Source organism: Anoplopoma fimbria, chromosome 1 (assembly GCF_027596085.1).
Source record: "Anoplopoma fimbria isolate UVic2021 breed Golden Eagle Sablefish chromosome 1, Afim_UVic_2022, whole genome shotgun sequence".
NCBI classification, from domain to species: domain Eukaryota; kingdom Metazoa; phylum Chordata; class Actinopteri; order Perciformes; family Anoplopomatidae; genus Anoplopoma; species Anoplopoma fimbria.
In genome coordinates, this window is record NC_072449.1 from 24,090,321 (window position 1) to 24,109,364 (window position 19,044).

Below are 19,044 nucleotides of genomic sequence, written 5' to 3' on the forward strand. Positions count from 1 at the left end.
AAGGGTCACAGCTCAGTTACAGCTTTGTCTTGTCTGGGATTGAACATCTGTGACATTCTCATGTCAGAGTAGAACCCGGTTTATGTATTTCAATCACGTTTGCATTTCTCACAGATGTTTTGCCTTCCAAGTGTTAGTCTGTTCCTTCTTCAAAGGCATTCATCAAACAGATAAAAGCCATGGAACGGCTCATATCTTTAGACTTGTTTGAGCATCAAGAGGAGAGATTCAGACATGATAGGATGCTTGTGGCATTTAGAGGACATTTGTCGGCACAGGTACTGTATGAATGAATTGTTTGAGGAAATGAAAATGTGACAACAGCAGTTTCTTTCTTCTCAGTTGTCTCAATCTGTAGGTCAAAGACAGCCAGCAACATTTCTACAATGCAGATATTTCAGGCGGCGTACTGGATGTCTACCAGCATGGTGCAATGCTGGAATGCATACTTTAGCTTTCTTCACTTCTTCAAAGCAACAAACAAAATTCATTTTTTAGAAGATACCCACAACCCAAACTAGCCATGATAAAAAATCTAAATCTGCCTACTGTATGTTACTCTATTGCACATGGGCCCCTTCCATGCCAAAGTGTGAGTAATTGAGCTGTGTGGGTGATGATGTGAGTGTTAGAGATAGCAACAGATATCTCCCCAGTGTGTGACCCCTGCCCAGCAGGCCTCTGACAGTCTGAGCCGGGATTTGAACCAGCAGCTGGCTCAACACTCACTTTCCCCCAGTTGGTGTCCAGGGATGTCTGCAGGGATCAAAGACTAGGGGCCAGCAAGTAGCGTGTGAATACATGCTAAAATATTTATTGTGGATTTGTGTACTTTCAAAGAAACTATGTAGCGATGAAGCCTATAAATTAGGTCCCAGGAACTTACTCCAGACAGTGCTGATGAACAAGAAATCAATGATTTACTTTCTCTTTTTTTCTGTCCCTACAGTGCCATCCTTTACTTTCACACCAACAGGTAAGCACTTCCTTACTTTTTTACTTAATATGCAATATAGGAATGACTACTTTTATTCATTCAATGCACAGTATACAAGCAACAACCTTTTCACTACATTTGTGAAACACTGGCTGGAGCAGCCACAGTCCTCATAGATGAGAGCCATTGACTGTTTGAAAGGAAGCGCAGGGACACTCTGTTTGCACCAATAGAACGAGTCAAACATTGGCAGAGTTTAGAGATGTACCTGCTAGAAATAAATGTTCCACTAAATGTTTGGGTCGTGTCGGAGCATAATGCTTCAAGAGAGGCAGGCCACACTACTGAGAGGCTGTTAAAACTAGTGGTAACTTGATCAAAGGGCTGCTGGCAACTTCAGATGGGATTTAAGAGAATGACACACCAGCAGCACTCCAACATACCAATTAGATAGGCAAGCGGTAGCGGAGCTAAGGAGGTTATCTTTGAATTGAAGTGACACAGTGTAAAACCGATAAAAGAAAAGCTCTCTGTGCCTCTCTATCTTTCTCTCTCTCTCTCTCTGAGAGTTTGTATTTACAGTCCTCCTTTTTCTTCCACTCGTGGACTTTCATCCGTCTGAAGTTCTTTGTTCCCTAGAGGTGTGTCAGGTGTGTTGGCAGTGCTTGGTGCAATGGTGAATGTGAAACAGTGAATAGGTGAGAGGAAGTAAAGGTGAGAGCCGGAGAAGGAGAGTGAGAGAGACCTTATTGTACAGTTTGTGTTTGTGGTTGCACTGGCTTATCCTGTCTGTGCACAGGTCATATATAAACAGTAGCAGTGTTGTTTCTGACTGCCTCGAGGCTTGCAATCAGGTAGAATAATTGCAGTTGTAAGCTTGTTTTTTGATCTGCTCCACTCCTTGCTTGTGTGGTTACCTTTCTGTCTCTATAAAATCTTCAAAATCCCTCTGCTGGTACCCAGTGTAAAACCAGGACTTCACAGTGCCTTACGCAATGATTCTAATCTAGAATAAGATTGTGATACTTTGGTTTGCATTAGAGAGAGTTAATCTAAGAACTCCTCTGGCTGCATGTGGAGGCCAAAACTACACTTCCTGTTTTGAAAATGAGACAAAGAATCGAAACAGCTAAGGCCCGACCTCCTCCACCTCTCCTCTCAGGGAAGAGATTGTAATTAAAGTTGGACGTTTATCTCTCCTTCACACACAGGCAGCTTAGAGCTCCTTGAAAGAGTCCAACTTTCAGTGCGCAGAGCTTCAAACACACTGAACCCGAGCCAGACAACCAAAGAGCTCTGCATCTCTGTTTTTCTGTTTTTCATAAGCCTCTTACATATCCTCCTCCTGTTCCTGTTGCTGTGTGTATGACTCAGCTGAAATTGTGTCGCACACATTCATTTACATGCTCACTTGAACTGATACAATAACTCACACTTGTTAATAAGTAGCATTCCAATCATCGCCCACAAAATGGACTATTTAAAATCAAATTGATAATTGGACTTTGTGTGTCGATGGAAAATATGATGATGTGATGACAATAGTAATAGTGGTGAAATCATGTTGGACACTTGTTTTCTCTCTTTTCAGTGGCATATCAGAGAGGAGGAGAAGGTGTAAGCAGCGCTGGAAGGTAAGAGTTTATTTATTGTTTTGAGAAAGAGTATGTATGATAACATTTTAAATATTAACCACGTTCTGGGAAATTAAATGATTTTTCTAACACACATATTAAATCTCCTGAAAAGATGAGTAGGGTTGGGCAAGTGTACTTTTTTTCAAGAAACACTAGGGGGAGTGCTGTGACTTTCTTAAGCAGAAGAGAGCTGAGGAGGGGTAAGGAGGTGCATTAAATGTGTTATGATAACAGGAACAAAGCCCCATGTAGTCTGCCAGGAGCCCATCCTCATCCTATATAGTGGAGAGCAAAATCCAACCACAAGGCTGTGCCATAGCATCACCCTAAAACATAAATGGAGATCGTGCACACACAACGGCACACCTCTTCATGTTGTGGAATGGTGCATTTTGCAAAAACACTGAGACATACGACGAACACTGCATCAACTTGCCACCACTCATTTGTGTATCCACTGTATGGCATTTGGCATGTTTACATACAGCTGGAAAATAGTGAAAATGAAGTATGCATATATATTCAATTGTCGCCCTGTCTTTACTGGGAGTGCAGAATGAACACAGTACTGACTGTAAGTGTACATGAGTGTGCGTGTTGTTCATGTGTGAATAAATAGTTAGCTTGGAGCCATCAGCAGTAAATCCATATTCATTATATTCTCCAGTTCTTTGATTGAATCCCATATGCAGCATGGCTGTGTCAGCTCTGCACAAAGACAATGGCCATTCAATATCAACATACAACTGCCGGGGTGATTGAGGAGCTATTGTGAGATTGTATTTGGCTGTACAAGACAAATGTGTTCATTACCCAAGATGAATCCAAGAAATGAGTCATTTGAGAGGGAACGAGGAAGCGTAATTCAATGCTAATTCAGTGTTGGAATATGCAAACTGGAAGTAATACTGTGGACATTTGAATACTGAAACAGTATATGGCCCTGGTAGAGGAGCCTGCATTCTCTTTGTATGCTAGATTGATTCATTTCATGGGCAATAGAAGGCTATTTATTCACAGCCCTTTTAACACTCAGTGGTTGGGCTGAGGTCATGTTGTACAGTAGAATCCAGTCAAACAAGCGATCTTGTATTGTATTGGGAATAAAGCCGAAGAAATGGGAGCAAGACATGGAAACAATAGAGACGGACAGCCAGGCGATGCCGTGAAGGACTGGTCTGCATTGGTTTCTCTTCTGGTGCTCGAGTTTCCTCATAGAATCTTCCTCATAAAATCTACTCAGGGGATCATTTGTGGTTCACTGGCTGTTCAGGATGTACATTTCGCAACATTGGGAGTGAATATTATCCGGCTGTCTAATCCAGGCAGTTCGCTAATGCTCGTGAGGGTTTAGGGAAAGTGTCATCTGCTGTGTGCAAGTCAAGCACACACAATCTATTTAGTTGGGCTTTCTTCTAATGTGCTCTTTGTGTGTGTGTGTGCGTGTGGGTTTGTGGCCAAAAGGCAAAAAGTACTAAAGCTGAATGTTTCCTATTCTCAGCTGCTGGATAAATAAATTCCACATAATCTTCTCTTTCAAATCTTGTGTTACTGTGGTTGCTTCAGTTCATTCACATAAATGTTATTGTGGGGTTGGCTTAGTGCCTTACTATTGTTAACCATTTGGTCTCATTTATTTTACAGGCCTGGTTTGCTAAACATTGGGGAATCTGCGACTCAGCCCTGGCTTGCAGACACATGGCCCAACTCCTGCTCCAACCACAATGACTGCAGCATCAACTGCTGCACTGCAGGCAATGGCAACAGCGACAGCAACTTGGCAACGTACAGCCGCCCAGGTATGTAGTGCCGACACTTCCGTATGTAGGAGACAACCAAAATAAACTCCCCCTGAAACACAATGATGCAGTCCTTGACAAAATAACTATAGAGATAAGAAATGTAGGAGCTGGGGGAATCCACGGTGCAAAAGGAAGCAAAATCTGATATCTGGGTTACCTCTCTGGAGAGTTGTTCTGTGTATCTCTCCTTTCTGTAGGTCTCCAAAATAAAAAAGAACCTGAAGAAATATTAGGATTAAGAGAGGCTGTGTGCCTGTGTGTTTGATTTATCTGAGGTTAAAGTAGAGCTGTTTTAGGCAGGAAATAAAAGGAGCACACTGAGAGGGGCTTATGGCTCTACTCAGTTGCTAATCGAATTGCTCTGCTGATTTCCATACTGTTGTTATAGCCGGTAATGTAATTTCCCCTAAGTGCTCAGTTATTTAAGAAATGTACAGCGGGCGAAGAGGTCAAGGCTGGACTGTAGACGGTGGCCAGAAGCAGAGAAAGAGAGAATGATAGAGGGAGAAAGGTGCACCTGGAAGACCGGATGGAATGGGGGAGAAAGGAGTGATGACGAATACCTATGTGCTAAAACATACACTAAAATGTGGAGTAGAGGTGGAGAGCAAGAATGTAGGATAGGTGGAGAGGAAATAAGGGAAAGCAACTTATGGACACCACCAGATGGCATTTTAGTTTATTCAGCACTATTGAGTTGGGGGGAAAAAAGGGAGCAAATATGGCCTCAAAATCTTATACACTATTACTATACAATATAGTATGCACATACACACACGCATACACATAGAGTGACCTATCACATCAAAGGGAACAGAGTAAATCTTGCAGCCCAAAAAAGTCAGCTTGGATGAAATAACTTATTATTTATAGTTATTCATTTTCAGCTGTGACCCAAGTCCTAAACAACCATTTCCTTGGAAACTTGGACTGCAATGAAATGCTTTATGTTCGAAATGATGCACTTTGGGACTATGCCTTTAAGGGCAACCCATAATTCCTGTCCAGCTGTTCTGCCTAATATCCATCCAGCCTTTCCATAGTTTCTCTCTGCTTTAAACCTTTCCAAATGAGGATTAATCATTTATTTTGACGAGTTAATGGTCATCATGTTTAGTTTTTTCTTTGTTCTAATCAGCCCTCTGAGATTGAAGCTTTCCACCCTACCTTAACATGGTGTGTGATGTTTAACTGGGAATAACAGGCAAAAGGCAGCCCTCACTCTTCGCATGACACCCCGCTGTATGACACTAAGGAGCTTGCCAGACGCATGCTTTGTGTGTGTGCCAAACCCAAACTCTGTGAGCATTAAGAGGATCACTGACTAGGTGACAGTGCAAAGAAATAGGAGTTAATGTCCCTTTATCTCAGCAATAGGGGCGCCTTCAAACATCAACCTTTGAAGTGTCGAGCTGTTCCGTGCTGCTGAAATGTGAGGCGCGTGGCACGAGCGGCGTGCACCTCCGGCCGTCCTTGGTATTTACCGCAAGGCTGGCTCTTAGATCCGCTGGAGGATTTGAATATTTTATGAGCCAGGGAAAATTGGATCTGTCAGTGTAGCTGTGCTTGAACTGCGCGCCTCATTCCAGGTCTTTGATACAGTCATGTATTTCTGTCCCTCTCAATGAGCAAAGATGCTCCCACCGTCAGATGGAAAAAAGCAAAGTTGACACCCACATTGAGTCATGGATGAGACTGACCGAGACAGGTGTTATACCACCTGTGTCACTCACCTGAAGTAGATCATCATTTGGCAAAACAAACAAAACTGAGACTTTAAATGGAAATAAAAATGTGTCTCTAGTGTCGCTCTTTCAAGAGCTTGAAAATATAATGTAAATGTATCTTGCTTTCCTCAAATAAATGCTTTGATCTCTACAGTAGATCAGAAGATGCCCTATTGTTTCAAAACTTTTACCAAAATGGCATACTGCTCCTAAGTTGATCAGCTGTAGACGAGATTGACTAAATACCCTCCTCATGTTCTCCAGCCGACTGCATCGCCAATTATAACAACCAGATGGAAAACAAGCAGACCAACCTTATGGTGCCAGAGTCAGGAGTCTATGGAGACGTTGACTTGTCCAACAAGATCAATGAGATGAAGACCTTCAACAGCCCAAACCTGAAAGATGGCCGCTTTGTGGGTCCAGGGGGCCAGCCGACACCTTACGCCACCACCCAACTCATCCAGTCCTCCATTATGGGCAACAACGTTGACAGAGGAACCGGAGGGAGTGGAGGAGGACTCCTGGGTGGAGGGGAGATGAATGAAAAGCACTGCTGGAAGCCCACCCCAGTCCAGCAGCAGAAACAGGAAATGGCCTCCCAACTGCAGTACAACATCATGGAGCAAAACAAGCTGAACAAGGGTGAGTGTGTGGAATACTCAGCAGCCATGGTTAAAGAGGTCATCTCCAATCCATGATATTCCTCCGCTTGATTTTTCCCTCTGTCCTCTCCTCTCCCGGCTTATTCAGCCTCACTGTGGAAGCCTGTAGAAGAGTTTCATGCTCATATTTTCCTCGGTTCTTTCTCGCTCCTTTTCAGTCAAGACAAGCGTCATCACTCTTTCTTTCTGCCTGTTTGTATGGCATTCATGTAACCCCTCATCATCCGCCATGCAATCATGTTCAATCTTTGCCACTAAATGTTGGCCGGGCCTGAATTGCCGTCGTCGTATGGTATCCGGGTTGTCTTTTTGTGGTGAAGGCAGGTGTGAGTGTTTATCTTTGGTGTCGGATTTCTAAAGGAAAGACAAAGATAACTCTTGGATATTTAACCTCTTTGAACGAAGCTATCATCTCCTTGCTGTACCTGCAGAAAGGGAACCCCATCTGGTGTGATAGCTTTGAGATTTTTGTGCAGATGTTGCATGTGTTCACCTACTCACCTGAAAATGATAAAGCATGAACTGCATGCCTTTTGTCGTGTGTAAAACTGTACACTGTGCACAGTGTAATGTCTTTTCATCGTATACACAATTTCACTTTTCCATTGTGAAATGGTTTAGTTCTACCGATGAAATACCATCCTTCTTCATTAAAAGTTGATAGCTTTGTTTTAAAGTTTTTGAGTTGGCAAGATGTCTGCCTGTGGGCGTACTAACTATACACTACATTCTTCTACCTTCAGACCGCTACAGAGGAGGTGACAGCCCTATGCCAGCCACCATCCCCTACAACCAGACCCATGACAGCCACACTGGAGGCTCCTACAACAGCTCCGACCGAGGCAGCAGTAGTACCTCCGGTAAGAAAGCTACGGCATAAAGGAAATAGCAACTTTTTAATGAAAAAAAAATCACATTATAGAAAAAAAAAGAAAAGAAATAGCGTACTATATCATGACCTTTTTATGACAAACCATATTAAAGTATGCTATATCTCTTATTATTATTTTTTTTATAACTCTTTTGTTAAAAATAAGGTTTTTGAAATCAATATGTGACTCTTTCTCTCTCTTGATTGCAGTTTGTTTGGAGTTTTGTTCTTAATATTTTGCTCTTTTGAATTTAACCTCCAAATTTCCCCAGATAATGTTATTCTTAACCATATAATCACACACAACCCCCAGCTCTATTTGAAAACCCCAGTATTGCTCAAAAGCAATAAATCACTTTGAGATGCTAATAATGCATGCTTTAAAATGGTAATTTGATTAATTTCCATGTCAGCTTACATTGAAGAGAAACTGAAAGGGAGATGCCTTCAGAAAGTGCAAAATTGCAGAACAAAAAGAGAGGAGGAAACTGATAACAATGACTCCAAACAAAGACATGAGCACCATGCCAGGAATTTGCTTGCTGTACCTTTTGTTTTCTGGGTGCAACGTCATCCAAAGGATGTTCAAAGCAATTTTAATAAAATTAGCCTTTTTTTTTATTAATTCTGTCTTGTTTATCTGTTTCTCCGTTAATTGGCTCTACTTTAATCCCAGTGTGGAGCAGCCTAATTTCATCAGGGCTTCAATGTCTGTCTGTAGACAAGGACAAATGATAACACATTGCAGACGGCATGCAACACTGCCACCTTAATGCCATGTATCCATTCTGATATTGCGTTTGAAGTTCAAGCCATTAAGGAGAAGCCTTAATGCTCGCTGCACCTCACAGCTCATTGGTTCACAATTCTAATAGTTTGGTATTAATTGGGCCCCTTCTACCTACCTTCCCTCTTGGTACTTGCTAACACTGCTGTAGGGAAATGGCTGTGTTTTATAGTATTTCTCATCATTTGATAGTTGAGTATGTGTGCACACTTGCTTAAAAGTGAAGGGTTGCATTAGCCTTTGCACTGCCGCGTGCAAAATGATCTTTTCTTTGTTAGCCAGTCTTCTTAATGCATTTTATCTGGCTGTCAATTCCTTGTTCATTACCTTGCAGTTTTTTCAACATTAATAATTTATGTGCTTTTCAGAGACAGAGTGAATATAAGTATGTGTGTCTGCAGGTGTCTTGCAACTGACAAGAGTGTTTTTTTGGGTTTTTTAAACAGGGAGTCAGGGTCAGAAGAAGGGAGTGCGCACCCCCAAACTACCCAAACAGAGCACAATGAATTGGGCTGACCTTTTGCCCCCTCCCCCTGCAAACCCACCCCCAAGTCGGAGCACAGAGGACTACTCCCTGTCGATGGAAGAAAGGTGGGACATGTCTGCACAGACACAAAGACACAGACAAGCTGACAGGCATGCACACACTCTATTTGAATACTTGTTCATTCTTCTTGCCTTTTCTTGCTGTTTCTCACCTCCATTGCAAGCATTTGCCCCAAGGGGTTTCTATCTATTAGTGCTAGGCTCATGTCAAACCTTGATAGAAGGGTGCCATGAATATTCAGTTTATGTTTTCCTGGCTTCAGTATATGAAAACATTCCTGTTTTTTGTGAGCGATATGACGGTAACGAGGCTTGTTTCCTTCGGTTGGCAGCTGTGAACCAGACATGCAGTGCCCCATGCCCCCCTCTCACATGTACCTGCAGCCTGATGATCTGGAGGAGGAAGAGGAGCTGGAGAGGGGGCCCACTCCTCCCATCCGAGGGGCAGCATCTTCCCCTGCAGCTGTATCTTACAGTCACCAGTCCACAGCCACTCTCACCCCCTCACCCCAGGAGGAGATGCAACCAATGCTCCAGGACGCACTTGACAGCCATGAACGCAGGTACACCTGTGTGATGTCTACTAGCAAAACAAGTAGCATAAGGAGAGTGGCCAGCCTGTGTAAAGGTGTTCATGGAATATATCAATTCTTTAAAGCCTCATAGGGAATCACAATCTACCAAGTATTTGAAATTCACAACTGTTTTCCATGTTTTAGCCCATTAATTCCATAGCCTATAGTGCACAAAGCTCTTGGCCATTTTTCTAAAGCATACAGTATCTGAGGTTTTATATTGATTTCTTACCGTTTTGGGAGCCATTTCTTTCAGCTTATTTCAGTACAGTATTTAAATCTATTTTTTAAATAATAAAGACATCACAGTCTAAATATTAATATCTGTCAAAGTAATATTATTAATGTGTGGTAAACCAGCTGTGAGCAGGAATTCATCCTTGTTATGAAGACATAAATTCAGGATTAAACTGCCAAGCAGAAACCTTTTTTAAATAAGAATTTACATCAACGTTGGCATATATGTTTTTTTATTGCTTATTATCTGGTTCCGAAAGAGGACAATATTGCCACAAACTCCTAAATAGTGTTTAATATGCTAAGGTGAAACTCAGAAAATCAGAATGAACTTAAAATACATGTGATTTGCAGTTTGGTCCCATGATAATTGGCTGGTAAATTTGACTTTTTATACATAATTTATCCAAAAAACGATGGGTTTCTCATACTATGTGTTTCCTACCTGTTGCAGGCGCCACACTGTGAGCCCCCCAGCCCCTCCAAGGCCCCTCTCTCCTTCACACACGTATGGGTACATCACCAGCCCATTGGCCTTGGACACTGATGGTATGGAGGAGGAGGACGATGATATATTGGAGGAAGAGGAGGAGGAGGGTGACGAGACAGATGCAGAGGTGGCCAAGATGCATTACCACCACACCCACCCCCACACACACCCCCACCATCCCCAGATGCACCCTCGAAGGTTGCTGCTACGAGGGCTTGAACAGACGCCCGCGTCCAGCATGGGCGACCTGGAGAGCTCAGTGACCGGCTCCATGATCAACGGATGGGGGTCCGCTTCTGAAGAGGATAATGTCTCTTCGGGGAGGTCCAGTGCCGTCAGCTCATCAGACGGATCATTCTTCACTGATGCTGACTTTGCTCAAGCGGTTGCTGCAGCTGCAGAGTATTCAGGCGTCAGGGTGGCCAAATATCCCAACACAATGGGCCACGAAGTTGGAGGAGCTTCTGGTAGGTTTTATATATAAATATATAAAAGTCACCACATCCACAAGGAGCGTTGTAAGTAATGGTACAGAAAACTAAACTATTCCTCTGTTACTTTTTCTCAGCACGAAAATACCAAATAAACCCGTCAAGCCACCGTCCTGGTAGCCCTGTGTCCACAGACAGTAACATGAGTATGGCAGCTGTACACAGGAGGCCTCCTAAGAAGCAAAAACAGCATCCTGCAGCTCACCCGGGGAACCAGCGACGTGATCCCTATAATGAAGGTACATATGGATAAATTGCAGTATTACTAAAATACAATCATTAAGATTTCAAATAATTTTTCCGAAAGGAAGATATCCTGTAAACTCATGCAAGTGGGATATGTATTGCATGTTTTTGTAGATTCCTAGCCGGATAATTTATATCAAGTGAACTAAGCTGTTGCTACAACTATAACTTGTATAATTATATGCATATACTTCCTGTTCAGGCCTGGGGTTTAATTTGTAGAAAATAGTCTCAATGTATGTTGTGGCCTATGATATTGGTCTGATTACAATTGTAAATATTGCGACTATCAAAACATCTTCCATATTTTAGAAACTCTTAAGTATGTAATATGTATGAACAGGTTTGTATGTAAAGGTACTAATGACTTAATCCAGCCAATAGACTGATAGAGAGGCCAGACACAAAGTAGTTCGGCCCTGTGTACAACCCACAGATGTACACAGATGGCCAGTTTGTATCAATGACTCTGCCTCTATTCCCTCTACAGATATGGAAGGGAAAAGTGCAGTTTACTGTGATGTAGTGTCCGTTAATGATGCTGGGTTTGGGTGTGCCATGAGCCAGAGTTTTAATCATCTTCTCTAATGTGTTTATGCACATGCATACATGGCATCACTCCTAATCTGTGACGGTGCTGAAAAGATATGGCGAGTAGCGGGCTGGAGGCCAGGGCCATGGTGGGGAGGAGTGGAGGGGGGTTAGTCCCAGGGGAGCTCTGCCCAGCTTGGCTATGCTGACACTGGGATGTCTCTCCACTCTAGCCACTAATGAAATTGATCCAGGTGCTGTGGCTCATACTGAAGTGCCACCTTTCCCTCGGCAGGAGTCGAACATAAACCAAACAGGGGCTAAATACCGGAGCAGCTGTACAAAAAAGGAAAAGCTTTAACCTTGTTAAGTAAAAGAGCAATTGACTTTTATACAGCATCATTCTTTACAACGCACAATCCACCAGTGGAAAGACACTGTTTTGGCCTGTTTCCTCTCTGCTTTGATGTTGTGGACATGTCTTTTTTTATTTTTATTTATCTGCACACACTCACTCTGCTGCATACAGTATGTGCTGTCCCAGAGCTGGCTCTCCTCTTAGTGTCAGGTGTCCTTGAGTGTTGGAAGCAGTTGACAGGGAGATTTAATATCCAACTCACTGGGAGCCAGACCAGCTATATCACTGCAGAAAATCCAACCCCCCACCCTGAACCTCCGCCTCCTGCCATCATCCTTATATCCTGGCTTCTTCCCCATTCTGCCGCCCCTCCCTTTGGAGTGATCTCTCCATCCCTTTCCACTCTCTCCTCTCTCCCAAGCTCCCCTTCTCCTCCGTCTTTGTTTGAGCAGGGAGGGGGCGGACTGACAGCTCTGCAGCTCTGTCTTTCCATCAGTTCTCCTGCTGATTGCATTTGATCTGAATGGATTGTTTTTCATTTGGAGGTTATTGCCCCCCCTAACATTCTGTGGTCTGGAAGACTGGCGCTGAGGTGGAGGAAGGGGAATCATTTAGTTGAAAGGATGACAGTAAAGAAATACAAATCTGACTTGTTTTGTAAAACACACACTACGTATGTTTCTATAATTTGTGTTTTTTAACTCTTTACCTTTTCGAAGACTGAGACTATCCAGACAGCATCACTTCACCCAACCCCCAAAGCAGTCTCCCTTACCCCTCTCTGACCTACTCATTTCACTCTCGTTTGCACAGTGAATGTGGACGCTCCCAAGTTCTATTCCCCCCATGATTCATATTGTATTTGACTCTAATGCCTTTGTCTACCTCCTCTCTGTACTTAACCCTTCCCTGTCTCTTTTGATCTGTCTCAGCCTTGTCTGCTTAATTAACCAACAGGCCCTCCAATACACCTTCCTTGGCAAGCCCAGATACACTTTTCAGACCTGAGCCCTGTCCTCGCAGATATTCACTCATTAATCTAACAGGCGCTCTGCTTTTCCCTGGTAGTGAGGCATATCTCACAGATTGTGGCATTGATCGGACTGAGGCAGGACTCTGGAGGCAAGGGAGATATTAAAAAACTGCAGACGCTTCTCTGCTGTATGATATTGACTGCCCCCCTTTTGTATTCAGGAGGAGTGGATGGAGGTGTAAGATAATCAGAAGAGTGTATTGAAGCTGCCGGATTCTACCAACAAAACACAGCAAAGACATCACCTGCCCCATTAGCCGTTCTTGTGTTAAAAAGCAAAAAAGCTTCTCCACAAAGTACAGTGTTCCACATTTAAAAAAAAATCTAAGGTTGCTTTAGAAATGCGAACGAGGTGTAAGAGTTGGCACCTGCTACGTTTATTAACTTTCTAATCTTGTGTGGATTATGAGCGTGGTTGCTGACAAAACCATCCTTCAGGTCAGAAGCTGATTAGAAGATGAAAAGCCATCGATCGCAGGCAGACAGGGCCTTTCTCTCCGCGTTTTGTTTAGCTGGCTGTGTGATGTGTGAGAGGCCAGGCGGTACACTAGCTGGCCTCGTATGAATAATGGCTCAAGGACAAGCAGCATTGATTCATTGACAGGGGAGTTTGAGCAGGTCAGAGAGCCAGCTGCTGACTGTCACGCTCACCTCTTCCTCCTCTTTTGCCTCTCACTTAAATCTCATAACTGTCAATCCAGATTTGGCCTCTCTAATGTCATCTGTTCTGTTAACTGTCTGTACAGAGGAGTTTCTGTTTGGCATAGCTCTGTGTAAAGCTCTGAGTGCACACAGTATGTACACACACTGCAGCTGTGTTTGTGTAGCACCTTGCAGGTCTGAGACATCTGAGTGATTGATGATACACGCTAAAGTTTTGAAACTGAGGAACACAGATTTGTGAAAACCCTATTTTTTGATGTATGTAGTTAATGTGTTCTTTCTTCCTGTGTTTATCCTTCAGATCTCCCACCTCCACCCATCCCACCTCCAGCAGTGCTTAAGTCGCCAACACACCCCTCCAAGGCAGTCATGGAGGGCCGGGGAGTGATTTCTCCCAAAGCGGGTGAGGGTCGAGACAAGAGAGGAGGAACGGCGGGTTACCGGCCCAGAGAGGGCTCGGACCCCAGAAACGGCTCATCTGAACGCAAAGACGCACAAGAGAGACAAAAGTCTGCTCATGGAGGGAAAGGGAATAAACATGAGGGTAGCACCGCCAACAAGGCACGGCAACACGCAGGTAAACCAACCAGAACAATGTGAGGGTTTCCCTCAATGCAATCTGCAGTATTTTTGATAATGCAAGTCACAAATCCTCCTACCACTGTACTTTTTCCCTAGCTTCAGAGGACATTCTGCCCTACAGCCGACCACAGTTTCCCACAGTCAACAGCCCCCGGGACCCAAGCTCTTCCAGCTCCATGTCCTCGAGGGGCTCAGGAGGTCGGCGAAGAGGAGAAGGAGGCCGCAGGAACCCTGCAGACATGGGCCTCAACACCACGGGGGCCTTCCAACCAGGAGATGACGAGCTTGAGGTAAAACATGTCAAAGTATTTTAGCAGATTAAAATGTAATGGCATTGTATAGTATGTGATAGAAATGTCATTGAAAGGTCATAGTATGGTGTGTAATACAAATCATCAAAATTTATGATAGAGCATGTCATAAAAATGTCTTAGTATCGTAGGTGATGGAAATGTCACTAAAAATGTTATGTCATAAAAATATCATAGTATAGTGTGTCATAAAAAAAAAAATCCTAGTATGGTACGGCATGTAAAAAGTGATAGTATTGTATGTCATAAAAAAATCATAGTATAGTATGTATGTATTATAAAAATAATCATTTAAAAGTCATAAAAATTCATGATATTGTTAGTTGTGAGGTTATCATAAGTTATAGTATAGTTTTTTCATAAAAATGTAAAAAAAAAAAAGGTCCTAGCATTGGTTGTCATCAAATAGTCATAGTATCGATTGTCATAAAAAAGTCATATTATAGCATGTCATAAAGATTTATTGAAAAAAGTCACAGTATAATATCCTGTTAAAATGTTATAAAAAAGGAATATTATAGTATGTCGTAAAAATGTCTTTAAAAAATGATAGTAAAGTTGTTTCTCATAAAAGACATCATAAAGACGTATTAAAATGTCTTGAAAAGTTCCATAGAAAATGTGTTAAATAAAAATAATACTAAATCATAGTAAAGTTATGTCATAAATATGTAATAAAAAAAGTCATTGCATAGGTTGTCATAGAATAGCTATTGTAAAAGTATCATAAAAAAGTTACATTTTAATATGTCATAGTATAGTATATCAAGGAAATGTCATTAAAGAAAGGTATTATAGCATGTCATTAAAAAGACATGGTACGGGATATCATAAAGTCATAGAATTATATGTCATAAAAAACTCATATCCAGATACTGTTATCGAGTAAACAGGCTATCACTCAACAGGTCACACCAACACACTTGTCAGTGTTTTCTGGTGGTCGAACTATGTGATGTAAAAAATGTCTCTAAATTACCTTAAACCAAGTTACACATTTCTATACTGCAATTTGTTGTTACTTACTCGCTTATATTTACAGAGATAGATATATTTGCAATAAGCTAATGTCAAACAATTTATCACTCTAGTTATTAAAGATGGATGTTAACAAAAATGCTTTGTTTTTTTTCACCTAGATGGTAGAAAGCTGAAGAACAGAGGAGGAAATGAGGAACTGTCCTGACTTTTCCGAGAGTGGAGCACCATTGTTTCTCTTACGATTTTAAATATCTCAGTATTTCACCATCATGTTGGCTGCCATTATGCTGTACATCAGTAGTGTTTCTTTACATCCAGAAAACAGACCAATGGTTTTTTTTCTAACTTATCATTTTCTATGTCCATTTAAAAAAAGGAAAGAGTGTCTGAAGATAAAAGAGTGCATTCAAAACAAAATACGCAGTAGTATATTTACGTTTTAATTCCAATGCAATATGGAGTGAAATCTTTCTCCAGACATTGACATGACTCTGCTTGCCTCGACAAGAACTTTGGAGAGCCCATGCAGTCAGTTGTTACTGTAATAAAATAGCTGCAAGCAGAGAGGGGTGGACTGTCTGTAAATATACGTGTATACATGATGTCCTCTTGTTTTACCCACTGTGGTACCTCAAATTTGTCTTCCTTGTTCCATTTTTGTGAATTTTAATTTTATTATGCCAGTAAATATAATTATTATTTTATCATTTCCATCCATGTTGTAAATTGCTATATTATTTAGCTGCCCCAAGAAAGTGCCACTTTGGGATTTTTTTTTTTCTTTTCTTTTGTATTTTGTAATGCACTGTTATGTTTCGTGTTGATGTCAATGTTTGTTATTTGTTTTACTTTGGTTTTAAAAGCACAATCACTAAACTTTATTTTAAACCATTCTATCTATTAACCTTTTTGTCTTACTGGAGGAAAACAGGTATGACAAAAGAGTCTAGTTAATCCTGATGATGATGATGATGATGATGATGATGATGATGATGATGATGATGATGATGTAGGTTAAGGTTGCTGTTTACAAAGGCTGGGCTTGAAAGGAGACTCCTTGCGTTGTGATTGTCTCCCTCTCCAGTTCTGACGCTAGCTCAAGTGTTGAAAGACAGTAAATGTGAGTCATAGCTGCAATGTATATATCTTTTCGCATTGACCATAAACTCAGCTATTGCACATTAATCGAAATGGTTATGTTGTCTACTAATGCACTTAAACAAATGTCAAATACAGGAAATAAGAGTCACTTTGGGAATCTGGAGAGGTTGTAATTGGACAAGAAGAGTCTCTTTTCTGGAGGCAGTGGTGAGGGACCCCTGTTTTTAAAGAGGAAGGGTGCTGTTGTTTATTCATAGGACATCTGCAAGCATTTGTTTCGTAAAGCAAAAAAGTAAAAAGAAGTAATAAAAAAAAGATGAATAAAAAATTTGTTAAAAATATTTCTTTGGTAATGTGTCAAGCTTCTCTGAGAGGATTAGGATTGTACCTTTTTCTCAATGTTAACAAATACCTGTCAACAAAAAACAACAACAAAGAAGTTGTGCAATTTCATGAATGTCTTGCATTGATGAGGCTATACAGCAGTGTTATGTCATGGTGTTCAACCATTACACAGTTATGTGGCTTTTTATTTATCATTTATTCATCACATGCACCTGACCACACCAGGGATATCTCAGTCATTCCCGATGCTTGTTCTTAATTTATCAAGAATACTACCAAAACATTTAATTACCAAGTTATGTATGGGAAACAACATTTATACATATATATCTTGTCCTTCAACATTAAAGGGAAACAACACCTAAATTGAGAATTCCAATATTTTATTTCCATGACCTAGGAAAAGTCTATCAAAATTCATGAACACAGGAACTATGTCTTAAAGCTAGGAGCCTGAAAGGCGAGTCACAAATTTGTGATCCCTTCAAGTCTAATTAATCATTGATTAATAAATCAATAATTAATTGATTAATTAATCATTGATTTATTAATTATTAATCAACATTAATCAATTAATCATTGATTCATTTGTCAAAAAGTCCAAAAAGTTGGTGTTTAGTATGTCAAAAGAATTTATGAAATAGTATGCCTAAAAAAGTCATAAAAATGTCATCTTTTAGAATGGCAAATAGAAGTATATAGTAAAAGTATAGTATATTATATCCCAAAATGTTATTAAAAGTCATAGTTTGTCGAAAAAAAAGCCATAGAATAGTATGGCAAAAAATGTTATGGACTGATAATAAGTATGTCAAAAAGTAAAAGAAAAAAGTTATAATACAGTATGTCAAAAAACTCACAAAAAAGTCAAGGTATAGGATGTCAAAAAAAAGTATTTGTATAGTATGTAAAACATTTTTTATAAAAAAAATTATAGTGTGGTATGTTGAAAAAAGTAATTACATTTTATGTTGAAAAATCCTTAAATAAAGCATAGTATAGCATGTCAAAAAAGTTATGAAGAAATCATAGTATAGCTTGTCAAAGAAGTCATGACCCCTCCCTTCCACTAGAGGTCTGTATCCTTTTTGCTGTTACTCTTTGTCTTTCAGATGGTTTATTTATTGCAGCTGAATTCATAAAAAAGTCAAAGTATATCATGTCGAAAAAAGTCATGAAAAAGTCATAAAATAGCATGTCATAAAAGTCATAAAAAAGTCATATTATATCATGTCGAAAAAAGTCATGAAAATGTCAGTATAGCATGTCGGAAAAGGTCAGAAAAAAGTCATTAAAATAAATCATAGTATAGCATGTCGAAAAGTTATTCAAAAAGTCATGAAAATGTCAAAGTATAGCTTGTCAAAAAAGTCATGAAAAAGTCATAGTATAGCATGTCAAAAAAGTCCTAAAAAAGTCATAGTATAGCATGTCGAAAAAAGTCATAGTATAGCATGTCGAAAAAAGTCATAGTATAGCATGTCGAAAAAGTCATAAAAAAGTCATAGTATAGCATGTCGAAAAAAGTCATAAAAAAGACATAGTATAGCATGTCAAAAAGTCATGAAAAAAGTCATAGTATAGCATGTCATGTCAAAAAGTCAAAAAAGTCATAGTATAGCATGTCGAAAAAAGTCATAAAAAAGACATAGTATAGCATGTCAAAAAGTCCTGAAAAAGTCATAGTATAGCATGTCGAAAAAAGTCATGAAAAAGTCATAGTATAGCATGTCGAAAAAGTCATAAAAAAGTCATAGTATAGCATGTCGAAAAAAGTCATGAAAAAGTCATAGTATAGCATGTCAAATAAATCATAGTATAGCATGTCGAAAAAAGTTATTCAAAAAGTCATGAAAATGTCAAAGTATAGCTTGTCAAAAAAGTCATGAAAAAGTCATAGTATAGCATGTCAAAAAAGTCATAAAAAAGACATAGTATAGCATGTCAAAAAGTCCTGAAAAAGTCATAGTATAGCATGTCAAAAAAGTCAAATAGCATAGCATGTCGAAAAAGTCATAGTATAGCATGTCGAAAAAGTCATAAAAAAGTCATAGTATAGCATGTCAAAAAAGTAATTAAAAAAGTAATAGTATACCATGTCAAAAAGTCATAAAAAGTCATAGTATAG

The 19,044-nt window shown here is 40.3% G+C and overlaps 1 protein-coding gene across 1 annotated transcript in view; it reads left to right on the forward strand.

Moving 5' to 3' along the window:
* The window catches only part of robo1 (roundabout, axon guidance receptor, homolog 1 (Drosophila)), a 129,414-nt gene extending 112,546 nt beyond the window's left edge, over positions 1–16,868 (forward strand). Inside the window, exons 19-30 of the mRNA XM_054606900.1 lie at positions 950–976; positions 2,529–2,571; positions 4,219–4,373; positions 6,368–6,748; positions 7,512–7,628; positions 8,873–9,017; positions 9,305–9,535; positions 10,239–10,741; positions 10,843–11,004; positions 13,898–14,173; positions 14,275–14,468; positions 15,629–16,868. Of these exons, the coding sequence (XP_054462875.1) occupies positions 950–976; positions 2,529–2,571; positions 4,219–4,373; positions 6,368–6,748; positions 7,512–7,628; positions 8,873–9,017; positions 9,305–9,535; positions 10,239–10,741; positions 10,843–11,004; positions 13,898–14,173; positions 14,275–14,468; positions 15,629–15,643 (2,249 nt within the window). The 3' untranslated portion in view covers positions 15,644–16,868. The remainder of the gene's footprint in view (positions 1–949; positions 977–2,528; positions 2,572–4,218; positions 4,374–6,367; positions 6,749–7,511; positions 7,629–8,872; positions 9,018–9,304; positions 9,536–10,238; positions 10,742–10,842; positions 11,005–13,897; positions 14,174–14,274; positions 14,469–15,628) is intronic.
* Positions 16,869–19,044: the final 2,176 nt, after the last annotated feature.